This window comes from Martes martes (genome assembly GCF_963455335.1).
Source record: "Martes martes genome assembly, chromosome: 16".
In the NCBI taxonomy this organism is placed as follows: Eukaryota; Metazoa; Chordata; class Mammalia; order Carnivora; family Mustelidae; genus Martes; species Martes martes.
The window spans coordinates 48,192,264-48,213,028 of record NC_137904.1 but is presented as its reverse complement, the minus strand read 5'-3'; the positions used below and the strand labels follow the sequence as shown (position 1 = coordinate 48,213,028).

At 38.8% G+C, this 20,765-nt stretch overlaps 1 protein-coding gene across 1 annotated transcript in view; it reads left to right on the top strand.

The window, feature by feature from the left end:
• Positions 1 to 20,765, top strand: part of NSF (N-ethylmaleimide sensitive factor, vesicle fusing ATPase) — a gene marked incomplete at its 5' end in the record, with an annotated part of 149,338 nt that overhangs the window by 19,127 nt on the left and 109,446 nt on the right. Inside the window, 3 exon segments of the mRNA XM_080826861.1 lie at positions 6,186 to 6,271; positions 8,593 to 8,692; positions 12,037 to 12,076. Coding sequence (XP_080682987.1) covers positions 6,186 to 6,271; positions 8,593 to 8,692; positions 12,037 to 12,076 — 226 coding nt within the window.

Below are 20,765 nucleotides of genomic sequence, written 5' to 3'. Positions count from 1 at the left end.
TACGTTTTATCCTTCATCTTTCACTTCCTGTGCCCAGGGCTGGAAGGCCAATATGGGCAGCACCCTTGGACTGGCCTTTTAGAGGTGGATCTGACCATTCTCTTAGTTGTGTAGGTTTCCTACATCTGGGATGAGGACTGGTTGGGGAATGAATGGAGTTTGTTCTTCAGGCCTAATTATCTCTCTCTACCAGGTAAGAGTATAAATGTATCAAGGTCTAGGTCTTTGTTATATAGGAATAAGGGCCCCATTTTGAACTTGTACCTAAAGTCCATTTTCTAGTTTTAGCATTTATCCTGTCTTTGCAATGGAAATTATTAAATTGTACTGCCATTGAAAAATCAGAGCATAATCTCTCAATTTTGTTGAAGTATAACCTGTATACAGTAAAATGCAGTCAAGATGTGAAACACTGATAGGGTGCCTGGGTGGCTCAGTTGGTTAAGTGTCTGCCTTTAGCTTGGGTCATGATTGCAGGGTCCTGGAATTGAGCCCTGCATCTGGCTCCCTGCCAAGTGGGTAGTCTGCTTCTACCTCTCCCTTTGTCCTTCCCCTGTGCTCGATCATACTCTCACTCTCTCTCTCAATTAAATAAGTTCATTTGAGAGAGAGAGAGAGAGCATGCACACAAGCAGGAGCAGGGGGAGTGGAAGAGGGAGAGGAGGCTCCCCACCAAGCAGGAAGCCCCATGTGGGACTTGATCCCAGAACCCTGGGATCATGACCTGAGTAGAAGGAACTGACTGAGCTACCCATGCGCCCCAAGTAAATAAAATCTTAAAAAATAAATAAATAAAAACCCTATAAAACACTCTGTTGGGGCGCCTGGGTGGCTCAGTGGTTACGTGTCTGCCTTTGGCTCGGGTCATGATCCCAGGGTCCTGGGGTCAAGCCCCACATGGGGCTCCCTGCTCCACGGGAAGCCTGCTTCTCCCTCTCCTACTCCCCCTGCTTGTGTTCCTTCTCTCGCTGTGTGTCTCTCTCTGTCAAATAAGTAAATAAAATATTAAAAAACAACAACACTCTGTCATCTCAAAAAATTACTTCATACTTCTTTGCTGTCCTTTTCACTCAGGCAAGCACTGACGGATCATTTGTTGTTGCTCTAGATTACTTTTGCCTCTTCTAGAATTTCATCTGAATATGAGATGAATTTTACATAATTTCCAGTGAACTCTTATTTTGCATTTGACTTCTTTTACTCATTGTTATGTTTTTTTTTTCTTAAAAAAAAGAAACAAATTTATTTATTACCATCAGCTAGATAAACACAGGGTCCATTTAGAGTTTTACAGTGTTTTAAAAATTGGGCTTCCCCCACAAAATATAATTTTTTGCAATATAGACCTTATCCTTTTTTTTTTTTAAATTTTTTGAAGTTTACTTGCGTTGTGGCATGTATCCGTAGTTTCTTTTTAATTGCTGGATAGTGTTCCACAATTAAAATGAACCACAATTCATTTATCCACTCATTTGTTGGTAGGTACTTGTGTGTCTTTCCAGTTTTTGGTTGTTATGAATAAAGCTTCTGTGTACAAGTGTGGGTACATGTTTTCATTCCTCTTGAATAAAAAGTTAAGGTTAGACTTGCTGGGTCACATTAACTTTATAAGAAACTGTATTGTGTTTTTGCCTGTACTTAATGTTGCCAGCCTTTTACATTTTGGGGGAGGGGTCCTGCCTCCCAAAAAAAAGACCAAAATAGGAACATGTTTTTTTTCTTTTTCATTATAAATCTGTAAAGGATTTTAAGGTCCTAAGGAATGTTAGGAGGTTCATATATGTGAATAATTATTGGTCGGAAATGGATAAGATAAAAGTATCCCTGCAGGCTCTTTGGGAGATAACTTTAGGACATTTAACTTATTTCTACTGTATCACTCACTTTTAGGCTCATGTGACTTCAAAATTTCAACAGAAATTATTACATGGTTTATAGCACAGAGAAATTCCATAGGCCTGAAAACAGGTATCCCTGATGGCCTTTCTCACATAATCCTAGACTAGCCCTGTCCAGTGAAACTTTCCACAGTGATAGCTACTAGCCACATGTGGCTCTTGAAAGGTGGCTAGTGCAACTGAATGGAATTTTAAATTTTAATTTTAGTAGCCATATCTGTCTAGTGGTTCCTTTATTGAACAGGGCATTTCTAAAATGTTATTTTCCAGCAAAGATCATCCGACAAGAAATAATTGAGTGAGACTTGTCAGCGGAGCTTGCTCTGGGCAAGTTCATGTTATCCGTCCTACTTCCCTTTCCTGTGGGGGATTTGTGTGTCTCTAGAGAGATGTAACCAAGGCCTCAAGCACCACAGAGGAAGAACCAGCGATTCTTGAGTGTTACAGTGAGGGCAGGGGCAGTTATTTGGTAATGAGCTCTTCTAGTGAGCTGCTACACTCTGTTTTTTTCTACTTAATTTTCCCTAATGAACTCTTTGGTAAATGATAAAGCATATATTTCATTAATTCAGTGGACCTTTGGATGGCAGTATGCTATTTAAATTCGAAAACTGTATAATGTTGCCCAGACGAAACCTGGTTAAATTCTTCTATCTTTTTGGGGGTTTTTTTTGATGAAGAGAAGCAAATTCTCTTTCTGCACTTTAAAGGCATTCAAGTAATGATATAATTACTTCTACCAAAGTTTCCATTAAAGAGTGGTTGAGATTTTTGTTCCTTCAAGTAGCAATGAGTTAATAATTTTTTACATTTCAGGTTATTAGTGAAAACACTTTACAGCCTTTAGATGGTTAAATGTTCTAGTAACTCAAATAACTGACCTTATATAAAAATGCCTATCAATGTCACATTTTTATTTTGTGATAGCTGCGTGGCTTCAGTGGCTGAGGTTTTATTATTGTTTCCTAGAGGCAAGTTCAATGTTAGAAAAATTGTGGAATTTTCCCTTGGCATTACTGTGGTAAGTAAACAGCTACTATTTATAGAGATTTATATTTTGATGAGAAAATGAGATACCCCGCTTGGCATATCATAAAAACACAGATGCTTCTAGATTCCAGTAGGGAGGCCTTTTGCTCACAGCATCTGTTTTGGTTGGCTAGCCAGATGACTTCTACAGAGTTTTTCACTTTTTTTTGAAGGGCACTACCTCTTTGGCAATCTTTTTTTGATGGATGTGGAAAAGTATTAAAATAATGTCATGTATCAGACAGACTGGAAGGTGACTCCCTCCCATCATCACTGACTCTTATTTGTGCCTCTGTGTCATCCCCTCTGCTTGGGTATATGGGACATGCAGCTTGCTTCTAACAACTAGATTATGGCAAAGGCAATGCAATGTCATTTCCATAATTACATCATGTTACATAACATTCCAGCTTGCTAGTGGACTCAACCTATTGACTCTCCTTGATGGCTTGATGAACTAAGTGGCTATATTGAGAATGCCATGTAGCAAAGAATTGAGAGTATTCTCCAGGAACTGCGGATATTTTACAGCAAGAAGCCTGGACAATCAGTCTCACCATAGCAATGAAATAAATTCTGCCAACAGTCCCAGTGATCAGTGAAGTAAGCCTCCAGATGACTTCTTGATTATAGCCTTATGGGACTTTAGACAACCCAGATGGGCCATGCCTAGGCTCCGGAGCCATAGAACTGTAAGATAATAAATGTGAGGACACTAACTCTTTGAGAACTAAACAAGTTTATAAATGAAAAAGTTAACTTAGGGGCGCCTGGGTGGCTCAGATGGATAAGCGTCTACCTTCAGCTCAAGTCATGATCTCCGGGTCCTGTGATTAAGCCATGTGTCAGGCTTCGAGCTCATCAGGGAGTCTGCTTCTCCCTCTCCCTCTGCCTCTTCCCCTGCTCATGCTCTCTCTCTCTCTATCTCAAATGAGTAAATAAAATCTTTTTAAAAAATGCTTGAGCATTTTGTTTTAAGATTTTATTTATTTATTTGACAGACAGAGATCACTAGTAGGCAGAGAGGCAGGCAGAGAGAGAGGAGGAAGCAGGCTTCCTGCTGAGCAGAGAGCCCGATGCAGGACTCGATCCCAGGACCCTGGGATCATGACCTGAGCCGAAAGCAGAGGCTTTAACCCACTGAGCCACCCAGGTTCCCTGCTTGAGCATTTTGTAAATTTTTCATTACTTTGGCTTATCAATTCTGTGCAATTTTGAACTGTTAGATAATTTACATTATGTCACTTCATATCACTTCCTAAGGAACCTTGAAATATCCTTTGTGTACCTGTCCTTTGAATTGTTTATTCTGCAGCTAGATTTGTACTGATCCATAAGTTCATTTATTCAGCAGATATTTGATGAACATTCACTGTATTCCAAGCTCTGTGCTTGTCCTGGGGAACCACATATGTAAGCAAGATATAGTCTGAGACCTCGAGAAGCTTACTGTCTTTTATGCCATGCACACGTGTAAACAGACAATAAAAATAGGTGCTTTCATTTTAACTTTATTGTATCAGTTTAGTGAGGAGGGAAAGTGTAGAATGTTCTAGAAAAAGTAATGTCTGAGCTGAGAATTGTTGAAATGAGAGGGGTTAGCTAGGCAAGAGGCTCAGTATTAGTGAAGAAAGAAAAATATACAAGGAAGAAGCTTATAGATGAGAGAGACCCCAGGATGGGTAGGAAACTGAAAAAGTTTGGTATACTTGTCAGATGGTTACTCAGACTGACCATGGGCAAAAATACTGTCTCATTCATAAAGCAAACTTTTGACCCAGACTTTATTCACCTCATGTTCTAAATAAGTGATTTCTAAACATTTTATGAATCCCATAAGTAAAACATGTTTTCGTCATGTACCTCCAATATGTATACATCTTTATTTACAAGTGACATACTGATAATTTATATACATAGTAAAACATATACAAAGAGCAAAGTGCTACTTCATTATTCTTTAAAATATTGGCTTAATATTTTATAATATACCTATTTAGAGATCTGTTTTCTAAATGCAGTTAATTTTGATATGTGGTATCAATCAGCGAATCCTTCTGGTGAACACAGCCCAATTTAGGGACCACTACTCTAAACAACTGGGATAACTGTTGAAACTAGCCTACTAGTTAAAATAAAAGCAAAGCAAAAAGGTAATTTAGTTTGCTTTATTCATTTGTATTTGGAAGGCAAATTTAAGAAGAATCAGCTTTGGCTTGAGATTTAAAGAATGAGTACTTTAGTCACAAATTACGTGTGATGACAACAGGGGTCATATTTCACTAGGAAACCCTACAGAATGGCGGAAGGCTTATTGGTTAAGTCCGTTATATAAAGGAATGTTTTGCTAGTAGCTGTTGATCAAAAGGATGAATTGCTGCTTTGAAAAAAATAAACCTTCCAGTTATCTTTGTTGGGAGATACTTGGAAGATGGTCTTTCTTAACCCTTAGGAGATGTGGCTCATGACACTTGGGATCTCTTCTAAAAATATTTTTTCATGATACACTTTATTAAACTTACTGAATTTACTTCACTGCATTTGAATCAGTCAAACATCTTTTCTTCAGAAAAGATGGAAAACCGAACCTATAAGCTTGAGTGAAAAAAAGAATTTATTGGATCATAACCAATGTTCAGTACTCATCTCAAGGGCTTTAACTTGGTTGTCAGATCTGTATTTCGAGGTGTCTATTTGTGTCTCTGTTACCTTTACTTTTTCTGTGATAGTTTCACTCTCTTTTAGAGCAGAAGGTTGTCCTCCATGAGGTGGTGAGGCAAGGAAAACGCCTTCTCCTGGCACATGTCTGTATAAAATCCCATGGATGAACTAGAGTCTGTGGTTGCACGTGTGCTGTGATTGGCAGGCCCACGAAAGCATGTGGAATGGATGGGGAAGGAGCAGTTTCCCAAAGGAAGGGCTTGCTGTTACCACAGAGGCAGGAGTGCAGGGAGTCAAAAATGATAGGTGAAGAGGAATAGAGGACAGGAGGCATAAACTATTCTCTAAGGTTGTAAAAGATGACTTAGGGGTGCCTGGGTGGCTCAGTTGGTTGGGCGTCGGCCTTCGGCTCAGGTCATGATCTCAGGGTCCTGGGATCAAGCCCCATGTCAGGCTCTCCGCTCAGCAGGGAGTCTGCTTCTCCCTCTCCCTCCGCGTGCCACTCCCCTTGTGTTTGCACTCTCTTAGATAAATAAATTATAAAAAAATCTTTAAAAGGTGACTTAATTTTATTTTGTTAATCATTGATTTTTATAGAGTATGCAAGCTGCAAGATGTCCTACAGATGAATTATCTTTAACCAACTGTGCAGTTGTGAATGAAAAGGATTTCCAGCCTGGCCAGTGAGTATCTAATTTTGTTTTCTCCTAACCAGCCACGTGGTATTTTAGAAACTTCTAGAGAGCCCTTATTTTTTAGGAAACTTGAGAATAATCTTTTAATTCCTCTTGCTAAGTGGGAAAATGGAAGAGTTGAGAGTTAATGTATTTCAGTCTTTACTAAGTTAAACCTTGATTAATATGTTTTAAAAAATCATACATACCTTTTTATCTATAACTTTTATTTTTATCAACTTTCTTAGCAGAACTAAGCATACTTGTTATATAAACCATATATAGCATAGTCATTAGGATTTGGGGTCTTCAGTCAGATTGTCTGAGTTTGGATTCTGGCTCTGCCAGTTATGAACTGGGTAAATGTCATCTGCCATCTCTGTGCCTCTGTGTCCTAATCTGTGAAATGGGGATGGTGATAATATCTTTCTCAGGGTGGTTGGGCAGATTGACTTACATAAATAAAGCATTTAGAACAGTGCCATGTACATTAATAAGCACAATCAGTATTAGCTATTTTGATAATTACTACTATGATAATCTAAGAGACATGAAAATTATAAGATATACAACAAAGTATTTATAAGTATTTACTTATACATATTTTTTGTTGTCATTTATTTATTGTCATTACCCACTGCCAGAACTTCTAAAAACCCTATTACCAAGTTCACTGCCACCCATATATGTGTCTGAGACCGGTAGAGGTAAGGAGATAAAGGAGCCCCACCAGATAGCAGACGAGGGTCATAGGGAACAATAAGGCAGAATTTTAAATGAGCCTTATTAAAAAAAAAAAAAGCTATCTGTAAAATCCAGGAGTTTTACAAAGTTAGAATTGCCAATTATCTCTAGTTTTCAGCTTTAGAGTAAGGGGCTGCACTACATGATTGCAGTAATGTTGTTCCTTGTCCTAAAAATTCTTTGATGCTAAGTTGAGCACAGAACTTTCTATGTATAAACTGGGGTGTAAATAATCATTATGAGAATTTGTTTACGGTATTCTCTTTTTTAAATTTTTAAAAAATACTTTATTTATTTATTTGACAGAGATCACAAGTAGGCAGAGAGGCAGGCAGAGAGAGAGGGGGAAGCAGGCTCCCTGCTGAGCAGAGAGCCCGATGAGAGGCTTGATCCCGGGACCCTGGGATCATGACCTGAGCTGAAGGCAGAGGCTTTAACCCACTGAGCCACCCAGACTCCCCTGTTTATGGAATTCTCTTATATGTGTCAAATGTTCACCATACTCTTGATGAAGTTACTTGAAATATAGCAGATATAAGGAACTTGTAGTGGCAAAATGACATGTATGGAAACATTAACCATTAATATTTTAAAAGTCATAGTATTTTAAAAGGTGATTTTCTTAAAAGATTTTATTTATTTATTTGAGAGAGTGAGCAAGCTAGTGAGAGAGAGAACAGGAGCGGGGAGAGCAGAGGGAGAGGGAGAAGCAGACTCCCCCCTACACCTCCCTGCTGAGCAAGGAGCCCAACTCGGGGCTTGATCCCATGACCCTAGCGGGGCTTGATCCCATGACCCCAGGATCATGACCTGAGCCAAAGGCAGATGCTTAACTGACTGAGTCACCCAGGCTTCCCTCTAAAAGATGATTTCAAAACAGATAGTGCTGTTGCAAAATAGAGTTTGAAGCTTTTATCACACACACAGTCCTTGGTAATTTCTTGTTGTAGGAGGTTATTATGAGATGAGTATATTTTATCTATTTATGGGTAACTTCTGAGCAGAATGAATTAGCACAAAATGCCTTGAAATAATAAATATTTGACATCTACATGAAAGCTGACGTATTTTGCGACAATTTTTTATTCTGTTTGAACTATTGTGAGAGCCTACAGAGATTTAATGAATAGTCCTAAAACTTAACTTTTTTTGGACTGTTATATCCTGGTTCTTCTATCTCTGGTTCTCCTCCATTTGTTCTATTTAAGGTGTGAAATAATTCCCAGGAGAGGAAATTCATCTAATTTTTACTTAATATCTAAGACTCTAAATCATTGTCTTCACTTTTATATAAACTGGAAATATAATGGTGTTGATAACTTTGATTGGTATGTACTCTCTTGAACTTGATCCTGATTCTCCTGGTTATGTGCTTGGCACAAGGTTATGCCTGTAAAACATTTTGAATTGCTGACAGTTTTTGAGAAATGAAATTTGTGGTTCTGTTCCTTCAGGACTTTCAAACACCCTGCCATGTTTCCACCTGGTACTCATCAGGCATCAGTGTTGGAAATGAGCACGTGCAGTGGAATTCATGGTTTGTATTTCCTATGACACGGAGTGCCAACTATGTTTCTGTCTTTTAGGCATGTGATTGTGAGGACCTCTCCCAACCACAGGTACACATTTACACTGAGGACCCATCCGTCAGTGGTTCCAGGGAGCATCGCATTCAGCTTACCTCAGGTAACTCAGAGGCTAATTTATTCTCGTCCATTCTTAAAAGTCCTAGAAAAATCAGTTCATTTAAAGCAAGTCTCATCCTGGAACTGTATTGATTCATATAGAAGAAAAACATCTAGGTATTTATATAAGGAAGTTAAAGATACTTCCTTTTTTTTTTTTTAAAGGGAGGTAGGGCAGAGGGAGACGGGGAGAGAGAATCTGAAGTAGGCTCCGCACCCCGTGTGGAGCCTGACACAGGGGTTTAATCTCACAACCCTCAGATCCTGACCTGAGCCAAGATCAAGAGATGGATGCTTAACCAACTGAACCAGCAGGTGCCCCTAAAGATACATATTTTTTTTTTAAGATTTTATTCATTTTTTTGAAAGAGAGACAGAGAGAGAGAGAGAGCATGCACCCACTTGCACACACAAGCAGGGGGAAGGGGCAGAGAAAGAGGGAGAAGCAGGCTCCCAACGTGGGGCTCGATCCCAGGAGACCTGAGCTGAAGACAGATGCTTAAGTGACAGAGCCACCCAGGTGCCCCTAAAGATACATTCTTAATTGTGAGTTTTACTATGTTTGCCTTTTATTGCCTTGAGTTTTTTTCCTAATTTTTAAAAAATTCTGCAGTAATAGCGGTTAGCTATCAGATAGTCTCAAGTTATTTTAATGTTAACTCATAGGGTAACAAAAAATATATAAAAAGAACATTTAGGGGCTCCTGGGTGTCTCAGTCAGTTGAGCATCTGCCTTCAGCTCAGGTCGTGATCCCAGGGTCCTGGGATGGAGCCCTGCATCGGGCTCCCTGCTGAGCAGGGAGCCTGCTTCTCCCTCTCCCTCTACCTGCTGCTTTCCCTGCTTTCTCTCTCTGTCAAATAAAAAAATAAAATCTTCGAAAAAAAATTATAAAACTGCCATCTAATAATAGTGCTTTTTAAAATGCAGTGATGTCACGCTAATGAATATGATATGAGTAGTTGCTATCTCAGAGTACAATGTAACTTGCTGGTCTTCCTAAAGAGTAGAAGGATTATGATTACATTTATAATTGTTGGAGGATTCCTGGTGGGAAAACTGCCTTGCATTGTTGTAGGCACCTAATACATAATTGAGGAGGACTACAAGTACTAGTCTGTATCCTTTTCTCCCTTATCATCTTACTTGTGCTGCTAATCCCACAGTCCTCAGCAATAAATGCAACCTCTACCTTCTAGTATGCTAATAAGCATTGATTTACTACCCTGGAGGTTGAAGGAAAGACATCAAACACTCTTTAGGAATCTATTAAAGATCTCTTGAAGCCCTCAAAAATTATGGGACATCTTTACTCACAATTCCCTTTTCTCTGTTTGGATGCCTCTGATTATCAGGACTATTTTTCACATTTGTTTCTACACATCAGATGTTTGGGATATTTTAGAGTTTGTCAACTTTTGCAGAGCTGGAATTCTGGTGGTCAGAAAAGGGGTTTCTAATTATTTCTTCTTGTCTCTGCTTTAAAAAAAAATCCTTAATATATACAATAGGCCAAGTACTATTCTAGATACTTTTGCATATATTAGCTCATTTAATTCTCAAAACAACCCCATATGATAGATACTATTACTTTCATCCTTTGAGTCTGTCTTTGGGATTGAAGTACAGAACCTAATTGTGGCCACTTTTTGATCCAAAGTCTGAACTTGCTCAGCATGCTGCTAAATTTCTCACTGGCCAGAAGTGAGATGGGATATTACAGAAGAGGGCATGAAGGGCAGAGAGGAGGGAGAAGCACCCTGTGATGAGAGAGCTAGAGGGGAAAGCAGGTGTTGCACACACTCACCATGCAGCCTTTTCACCATCCACCCCCAAATCCGCTCTGCTTGATGAGTAGACAGAAAGTGGCTTTTCAGCCAAAAATTATTTTTCTCACTGTTCTTTGAAGTGTTATCAGTAGTGACTAATTTTGAATCCATACCAAGCCAGTCCTAAATTCCTGCCTAAACACAATCTGGCCTGCCTCCGCATATTCTTGTCATTGTAACCATTCTGGACCTGGGAGAAACTAAAGACTAGTTGCGAATGCCTGAAAATCCTTTGGCTAGTACAAAGAGTAATCAGAACCATCTAATAATTGAAATCCCTATTTGGGTTTCAGGCTAGATTAGCTGACCAGCTTCAGTTTAGTTTTCATGAATTGAAAGTCTTTTCTTTTTTTTTTTCTTTAAGATTTTATTTATTTATTTGACAGAGATCACAAGTAGGCAGAGAGGCAGACAGAGACAGAGAGAAGGAAACAGGCTACCCACTGAGCAGAGAGCCCGATACGGGGCTCGATCCCAGGACCCTGGGATCATGACCTGAGCTGAAGGCAGAGGCTTTAACCCACTGAGCCACCCAGGTGCCCCGAATGTCTTTTCTTTTTGAGATACTGTAACAAACAGTGTAAGTAACCGTTGTACATTTAGAACACCGAAATGTTATCTGATACTACGAAGGCCTTTGGCACAGTATAGTGGACAAAGGAACATCCTTAGTGATACCAGTTTTATTGTACAAAGGCAAGCTTTGTATGTTTCCCAATAGATGTTTAGATGTAAACTACAGCATATAAATATGTTTCCTAGGGGTGCCTGGGTGGCTTAATCAGTTAAGCGTCTGCCTTCGGCTCAGGTTATGATACCAGGTTCCTGGGATCGAGCCCTGCATCGGGCTTCTTGGTCAGCGGGAGCCTACTTCTCCCTTTGCCTGCCACTTCCCCCTGCTTGTGCCTTCTCTGTTTTTCTTTCAAATAAATAAATAAAGTCTATGAATGAATGAATGAATGAATGAAGTTTCGTAGGGCCAGTGTACAAAAGAGTGGGGTGGCTTAAATTTATTCTCTTGCAGTTTGGGAATCTAGAAGTCCGAAATCAAGGTACCAGCAGGGCCATGCTCTGTTCAAAGGCCTTAGAGAAAAATCTGTTCCGTGCTTAGCTTCTGGTGTTGCCAACGATCTTTGATGTTCCTTGACTGGTAGATGTGTCACTTTAGTCTCTGCTAACATCATCATATGACTTTTCTCCCCATGTGTCTGTCTGTCTCTTTTCCTCTTGCAAGGACACTGGGTCACATTGGCTTATACCCACCCTAATTTGATAATGACCTCATCTTACCTTGATTGCGTCTGCAAAGACCTTATTTCCAGATATGGTTGTATTCCTATGTGCCAGGGGCTAAGACTGCAGCATGTGTTTTTGTGGAATACAGTTCAACACACAACACTAAACCACATTTTGGTCTTTGATGTGTTCCTGTTACTGAGGTTCATAGAGATCCTTCTTTTTCTCATTTCTCTAATTTTGATTGATTTGATTTTTAAGTGTCTTTCTTTTATTTTACAGCGAAAATGGGCTGGACTTTCTATTGGGCAAGAAATAGAAGGTAGGTATAGTTTTTAGCTATCTAATGTAGATTTTCTTTATGAGTTTCTCATAATTGTGGATATCTCTAAAATTTTCTATTACTGGTTGTCAGGCCATTAAACATTGATCCTATTTAAGTTACTGGTTAGATATATGAGAATGGAAAAATAAGTAATTATGGTACTTACCTCTCAACTTGCTATTCTGCCTGAAAATTGCCATCTAATGGGGGGAAAGAGTACCCACTTATTCATAGCTCACAGAATGTGTACAGGGTAAATAAGTGTACAAGCATTAGCATTGGGAACGCTGTGTGAAAGTGCTAAGGTAGACCAGGAATGGCTAAATTGATTGGAGACTGGAAAATCAGCCAGAAAAATCTTCTTAGGCACTGGAGTTTTGAGCATAATTATGAAGTAGGGGGAAAGCATTACATAGGAGAGATAAGGAAGAAAGGCTCTTAAGATGAGAAATAAGATCAATCAAAGGCATTCATATGGGAGCAAGCAAGTCATAGGCAGTGGTTAGGAGGTATGTTTGCCTGATTGGAAGGATTTACCTGAATGAGTTCTATTAAGTGATGAAGGCATGCAGTTAGTGGAGGGCCTAAAAGTACAAACTGGAAACTTTGGATTTTATTCAAAGACAGCTGAGAGCTCTTGAGGATTTCTGAACGAGCCTGTCAAAATCCTAACTTTAAAAAAGATTCTGATGTCAGTGTGGAAGATAGTGAGGGAAAGGGGAGAATTCAGGAGTCAAGGAAAATAGCTTGGAGATAATTTGGCTTGCCTAGAATTAAGTTGATAGGACTTTGTGAAATTATGGCTATGGGATTTTTTTTTTTTAAGTCTAAGTTACATTGGGGGTGCCTTGGTGGCCTAGTTGGTTAAGTGTCCTGCTCTTGGTTTCAGTTCAGGTCGTGATCTCTGGGTCATGGGATTGAGACCCCCCTTGGGCTCTGCTGTCAGCGTGGAGTTTGCTTGAGACTCTCTCTCTCTCCCTCTGCCCCTCCCGCTCAGGCTCTCTCTAGCTCAAATAAATAAATCTTTTTTTTTTTTTTTAAGATTTTATTTATTTATTTATTTGACAGAGAGTGATCACAAGTAGGCAGAGAGATAGGCAGAGAGAGAGGGGAAGCAGTCTCCCTGCTGAACAGAGAGCCAGATGCGGGGCTCGATCCCAGGACCCTGAGACCATGACCTGAGCCAAAGGCAGAGGCTTAACCCGCTGAGCACCCAGGCACCCCTCAAATAAATAAACCTTTAAAAAAAATCTAAGTTATGTTGAAGAGGAATAATTGGTATTACTCGGTGATTCCATTTTACTGTATACTGAGATATGTTTTCTTCTGTGTTTGTTTGGAAAAATAAATCAGATTTAAGTTAAGAAAAGGGTAGCAGTATTTAAGCAAATGGTATACTTTAAAAAAATTTTTATTTTAAAGATTTATTTATTTATTTTAGAGAGAAAGCACATGTGTGCCTGCAAACAGGGAAGGGGCAGAGAGAGAGGGAGAGAGAAAATCCTCAAGCATTCTCCCCACTGAGTGGGGGGCCTGATGCGGGCTCCATCTCATGATCCTGAGATCATGACCTGAGCCAAAACCAAGTGTCTGGCGCTTAACCAGCTGACCCACCGGGCACCCCAAATGGTGCGCTTTTTTAAAATGAAGTGTGTATCAAGTCATCATAGTTCACTGGGGAAGGGCATGGAAAGCAGCTTATGACTTCAGGTATAAAAAAAGACTAAGCTGCTTGTGGATTCTAAGCCAAGAAGCTAATAAGCAAAAACTGGCATTGTCTGTAAGGCACTGTGGCAAATTGAGAAAATGGGGTATGAATCTTCTTGTCAGATAGTTTCATGTCAACTTCATGGGTACAGCAGGAGAAGGAAAGAAGGAGCAAGTATAATTAACTCAGGTTTTTTTCTGCTTGCTTTTCTTTTTTTAAAATATTTTAAAGATTTATTTGAGAGAAAGCGTGCGCGCATGAATGGGGGGAGGGGCAGAGGGCGAGAATCTTCAAGCAGACTCCTGGATGAGCTCAGAGCTGGACCTGGGGCTCAGTGCCATGACCCTGAGATCATGACCTGAGCTGAAATCAAGAGTCTGACGCTCAACTGACAGCCACCCAGACGCCCCTTTCTGCTTGCTTTTAAAGCCTAAAAAATTTCATATTTACGAAAAGTTTGCCAAAGTAAGAGAATCCCTATATACTACTTTTACCCAGATTCACCAATTATCGTATTTTTAACAATTCATTTTCTCTCTCTACATGCATTCCTTCATACACACAATTTGAACCATTTGAGATTACATTGCAGAAATCATTCCTCTTTACAGCTAATACTTTAATGTGTATTTCCTGAGAACAAAGATACGGTCTTACAGTAACTGAATTCAGGAAATGAAACATTAATATAATTAAACATTGAAGCTTTCTTCTGTAGTCCATAATTCAGTTTTGGTAATTGTCCCAGTTACTTCCTTTACAGCCTTTTCCCCCTCAGTGTAGGATCCAGTTCAGGACCATGTGTTGTCCTTAGCTGTCATTTCTCAGATCCTCAGCTTTTTTGTTTTCCTTTCATGGTGATGATATTTTTGAAGAAAACACTTTTAAGATGGGGAATTGTTTTGTCAAAGGGTACGAAGTTTCAGTTATAAGTTCTGGAGAGCAATGTACAGCATGGTGACTATTTAACAATATTACATTATATACCTAAACTTTGAGAAGAGGGTAGATCTCAGGCATTTTTAATTTTTTTAATTTTTATTACTTTTTAAGGATTTTATTTATTTATTTGACAGAGAGAGAGATCACAGGCAGGCAGAGAGACAGGCAGAGAGAGAGGAGGAAGCAGGCTCCCCGCTGAGCAGAGAGGCCGATGCGGGGCTCGATCCCAGGACCCCGAGATCATGACCTGAGCTGAAGGCAGAGGCGTAACCCACTGAGCCACCCAGGCACCCCTAGATCTCAGGCATTTTCATCTCACATGTGCATACACACACACCCACATGCAGAGAAAGAATGTGCACTGAGAAGGAGGTATATTCTCTGTTATCAGGGTGTAGTGTTTGCTGTATAATTGGAAGCTCTGCTTTACTGATTGTACCATTCAGATCTTCTATATTTTTATTATTGGTGGTCACTTGCCCTGTTTTGCACTGAGAGTGGTGTGTTAAAATCTTAGTGTTTTTCTATTTTTCCTTGCATCTCCTGTAGTTTCTATTTTACATAGTAGTTTCTGTGTTATTTGATATGTAGATATTCATAACTTATTTTTTTAAAAGATTTTATTTACTTATTTGACAGAGAGAGACACAGTGAGAGAGGGAACACAAGCAGGGGGAGTGGGAGAGAGAGAAGCAGGCTTCCTGCTGAGCAGGGAGCCCGATGGGCGGTTTGATCCCAGGATCCTGGGATCATGACCTGAGCCAAAGGCAGCTGCTTAACGACTGAGCCACCCTAGGCGCCCCCATAACTGTTATATTTTTAATGTGGATTGTGGCTGCTAGCATCATGAAGTGTCCTTCTTTGTATTGTTTGATGTGTTGTAAATTATACTTTGATGTCAGGATCACAAACCTTGCTTTCTTACTGTTTTTAATTTGCTCAGTATATCTTTGCCCATCTCTTTACATTTAGCCTTTCTTAATCTCTGTGTTTTAGATGTGTCTGTGATGTACAGTGTAGAGATGGGATTTGCTTTATGAGCTAACCTGAAATGTGATAGGTTTATTAAGCCCATTCACAGATCTCAGTTCTGTTATTTTGCATTTTAATTGTGTTTCTCTATTCGGTATGTCATCTTTGCTACTTTAAAATTTTTATTTTGGTATTTAGACGTGTTTATATTTTTGTTTTAGTAATTACTTTTGCATTTATACATCTCATAGTCCCTTAGTTCCCTCTGTTTTTTTTTTCTTGACCTTTTCAAAAACTGTTCTGTCAATTCTAAGTCACATCCTTTGACTCTCATCTCTTGCTTATATGACAGTTCATGATTATTTTCTACCTCCCCCTTTCTCTTTCTACTTTTTTCTTTGTTCTTTTTTTAAAAGATTTTAAAGTTTATTTATTTATTAAGGCTTATTTATTTATTTATCTGACAGACAGAGATCACAAGCAGGCAGAGAGGCGGGCAGAGAGAGAAGGAGGTGAAGCTCGATCGCAGGACCCTGGGATCATGACCTGAGCCGAAGGCAGAGGCTTTAACCCACTGAGCCACCCAGGCGCCCCTAAAGATTTTTTTAAAGAAGATTTTATTTATTTATTAGAGAGAGAGAGAGAGAGGGAGCGCCAGGGGTAGGGGCAGAGAGAGAGAGAGAGAGAATCTCAAGCAGACTTTGCCCTAAGTGTGCAGCCTGACCCGCGTTCAATCTCATGACCCTGAGATCATGACCTGAGCGAAAATCAAGAATCAGATTCTTTTTTTTTTTAAGATTTTACTTGTTTATCTGACAGAGAGAGAGACAGTGGGAGAGGGAACACAAGCAGGGGGAGTTGGAGAGAGAGAAGCAGGCTTCCCGCTGAGCAGGAAGCCTAATGAAGGGCTCCATCCCAGGACCCTGGGATCATGACCTGAACTGAAGGCAGTTGCTTAACCACTGAGCCATCCAGGTGCTTCAAGAGTCGGATTCTTAACCAACTGAGCCACCCAGGCACCCCCTTTGTTCTTTAAAAAATTTTTTTAATCTTATTTTTGTTATCTGGTTGTTTTCCTCTTCTTTCGCTGCCTTTTACTAAATATTAATTTGAATCTACTCTCCCCAAGGGCACTTTGTAATTTATTATTCACTCTGAAATAGTTTTATCTTTTTCTTCAGTTTCCTTCTGGAGTTTCATAAACTCTTAATTGCATTCTTTTGTCTACTTGTGTTTTTACATTTTGATCTTCTGATAGTAGATGTTTTGCTATATGTCTACATAGTTGTTTGAGGGTATTTAGTTCAGTTTAAAGTGATATATATATATATATATATATATACACATATATACACACATACATATATATATTTTTCTAGTTCATGGTTAATTTTTAGGGGGAAGAAACTATTAGCTGAAATGCTGCAGTATTTTGTTATATGTTATGTTTTCTTTTTATAATAAATTTGTGGAGTTGTTTTTTTCAGTCTTTGTGGGAACTTTTTTTTGAGTTAGAGGGAATTGAATATTGGGGTTATCTGTAGGTGGCCTTTTGTTTCCTTTGTGGAAATAAAATGAGGGCTAAAATTTTTTGATTGGGGGTGGAAGTAAAGGAAATTACTTTAGATATGGGTAGTTGGTGGATTTTGCATAATTAGGGCTTTCCACACTTGCCTGGGAGAAACACCTGGAGAGTTTGTTTAAAAAAAAAAAAAAAGATTCCCAGGCCCTCTCCTTGAGAAGTCTGATTCATGAATCTGTGTTTTTAACACTCACTGTTAAGTGATTCCTTAGCCACATTTTGAGAAACAATGACATAACTGATTCTGTTAACTATAATTCCCTCACCTGAAGCCTGGTGAGAAGCTGAGACAGCAAAGGAGTTCAGCACTAGAGTGAAGTAGGTCAGTGCATGGAAACCAGGGTTCCTTGTTTATAGACATTGGCAGAAATAAAAATGTATGCTTATTAAATCTAGTGAGAAAATAAGTGTGTATGTAGCATAGGTTTCTTACTTCTTCAAACTTATTTTTCTTTTTTCTATTTATTTATTTATTTATTTATTTATTTATTTATTTATTTATTTATTTATTTATTTATTTATTTATTTATTTATTTATTTATTTATTTATTTATTTATTTATTTGACAGAGGGAGATCACAAGTAGGCAGAGAGGCAGCCAGAGAGAGAGAGAGGGGAGGAATAGGCTCCCTGCTAAGCAGAGAGCCCAATGCGGAACTTGATCCCAGGACCCCGAAATCATGACCCGAGCCAAAGGCAGAGGCTTAACCCACTGAGCAACCCAGGAGCCCGAAACTTATTTTTCTAAATATAGTTAAGAGAGTACCTAAATTTAACCTTTAATGTAGATAAATTCTGTTATGAAAAGGTATAAAAATTCAAGATTATAAATCTTGATGAGCTGAGAAATATGTTTTGTGACTTAAATTGTGTTTAAAGCATTCTTCTGCTACCAGAAATGGTTGTCTTGATTGTAAAATCAGTTCTTTAAAACGCAAATCAAATAGGGGCCCCTGCTCGGTCAGATATTAGAGCATGTGACTCTTAATCATGGCGTTGTGGTTTTGAGCCCAATGTTGGGTGTAGAGATTACTTAAAAAAAAAAAACTTTAAAAAAATAAAAAAATTTTTTAAGTGAATCAGACAGACAAGGAGCAAAATTATAAAACTAAATGATTAGGTGGGACTAAGGTAGAGGTAGCTTGAGGCAGGGAAGAGTCTGGGGGCCTGAGTGATGTGGGTGCTATGGCCATAAAGGAAGAAGGCTGTTTCAGTGTAAGTAGCAATGTGGGCACAGATAGGATAGGACATGTGGTATGAAGGGGAGAGCTAATTCAAAGATTCTGAAAAGGAGTTTTGTCTGTAAGGTGAGAATATTTTTTAGTCAAGTCAGTAATTTTAGTGTGAAGGACTCTTATAGAAGAATCATTTTCATATTTAAGTATTACAGACTGGGGGTGCCTGGGCGGCTCAGTGGGTTAAGCCTCTGCCTTCGGCTCAGGTCATGATCTCAGGGTCCTGGGATCGAGCCCTGCATTGGGCTCTTTGCTCAGCAGGGAGCCTGCTTCCCCCTGCCTCTCTGCCTACTTGTGATCTCTGTCTGTCAAATAAAATAAAAAAGTGTTACAGACTGATGTCCAGTTAACACATTTTTGACCATTATAGTATATGCCTTTCATTGTAATGTCTGTTTACTCAAAGGACTGCCTATATCATTCTTTGCTTATAAAAATAATTTTTATTAGTCTTTGGCATTAGACTTCTATTAATCATAAAAGAAGAAAACATTCTCAACCTTATAGCCCTTCTTTGTTCCTGTATGAAACCTTCAGGGCATTTATCCCTTTGGGGCTGACAGTGGTGCTGACCATGGTGCTGCCTGTGTTACTGTCTGTGGTACTGTCCATGGTACTGCCCGCAGATTTTGAAATTGTAACAGCTTGGTCTTCTCTATTTAGGAAAACTGAACTTAAAGCACATTTGAAAACTGTAGTCCGGAGGGGGTGGGGCTGGGTGGCTCAGTGGGTTAAGCCTCTGGCTTTGGCTCAGGTCATGATCTTAGGGTCCTGGGATCAAGCCCTGCATCTGGCTCTCTGCTCAATAGGGAGCCCTCTTCCCCCCTCTCTACCTGCTGCTCTGGCTACTTATAATCTCTCTCTGTGTGTCAAATAAATGAATAAAATCTTTAAAAAAAAAGAAAACTGTAGAAAGCAACAATATGTTAATACACTTATTCAAGTTTCTTGATACACAAATGATACACACATGTATATACACATATAGGTGTATGTGTATATGTAAATACACACATACATAAATACACATCATGACATTATAGAATTGTTTTTCAGTCTTTAATGCACAGAATGGTATGCTGTATGAATCTGCAGTATGGTTTTTTACTCAATATTATATTTTAGTAGTCTAGCCATCCTTTATACATTTAAATTATACATATTTTAACATTTAAATTATACATACACATACAATATAATTTATAATTATACAATTAAATATATATGAAGTTTTAATTTTAATTGCTGTACAGTATTACACATTCTGAATAGGCCATATTTTATTCATCATTCACCTACTGATCAGTGTTTTTCAGTGTTTGACTGTTACAAATAATGCTGCAAGGAACCTCTCTATAGATCTCTTTTTAGATAATTGTTCAGGAATCTTTTTGGTACAGACACCTGGAAATGGAATTGCTGCACCAAGTTGCTCATTTTTTAAAAAAATATTTTGTTTATTTATTTGAGAGAGAGAGAATGAGAAAGTGAGCATGAGAAGGGAGAAGTCAGAGGGAGAAGCAGACTCCTTGCCAAGCGGGAAGCCTGATGCGGGACTCGATCCCGGGACTCCAGGATCATGACTTGAGCCGAAGGCAGTTGCTTAACCAACTGAGCCACCCAGTGCCCCCCAAGTTGCTCATTTTTACATAAATATTTCATTCTGTACTTATCTTTACTATATGAGGAAACAGGCTCCCTTGCTTATGAAAATTACTTAATGTATAACCTTTACTTTCTAGAAAATGTTAAGATAGAACAAAGCACCCAGAAGCGGAGGCAGGAAAGTCTATTGAAACTTTCAGCTGAGATTTGAACTTACTCTTTGATCTTAAGTGAATTTTCTATTCTGTGCCCTGGCTTTCTTAGTTAATTTGCTTTTGAAAATGTTTATCTTTATGTGTATCCCCCTTTACAATGGCAAACCAAAATATTAAAATATGATTATACAAGCAATTTCATTCAGAGAATTTGTAGAAAGTCTTTACATATAACTCAACTGACTAGATTATAAGAAATAAGTTTAGAACAGAATTTAGGGTATGGAAGAAACAAAGGTTTATATAGTTCCATCTTCTTGTTTTACAGATGTGACAAATCAAGACACAGAAAGCTAGATGATTTACTTAGAATCTTTTTTTTTTTTTGAGATTTTATTTATTTATTTGAGAGAGACAAAGATAGTGACAGAGAGCATGAGTGAACACAAGCCAGGAGGAGAGAGAGAAGCCAGCTTCCCCCCACCCA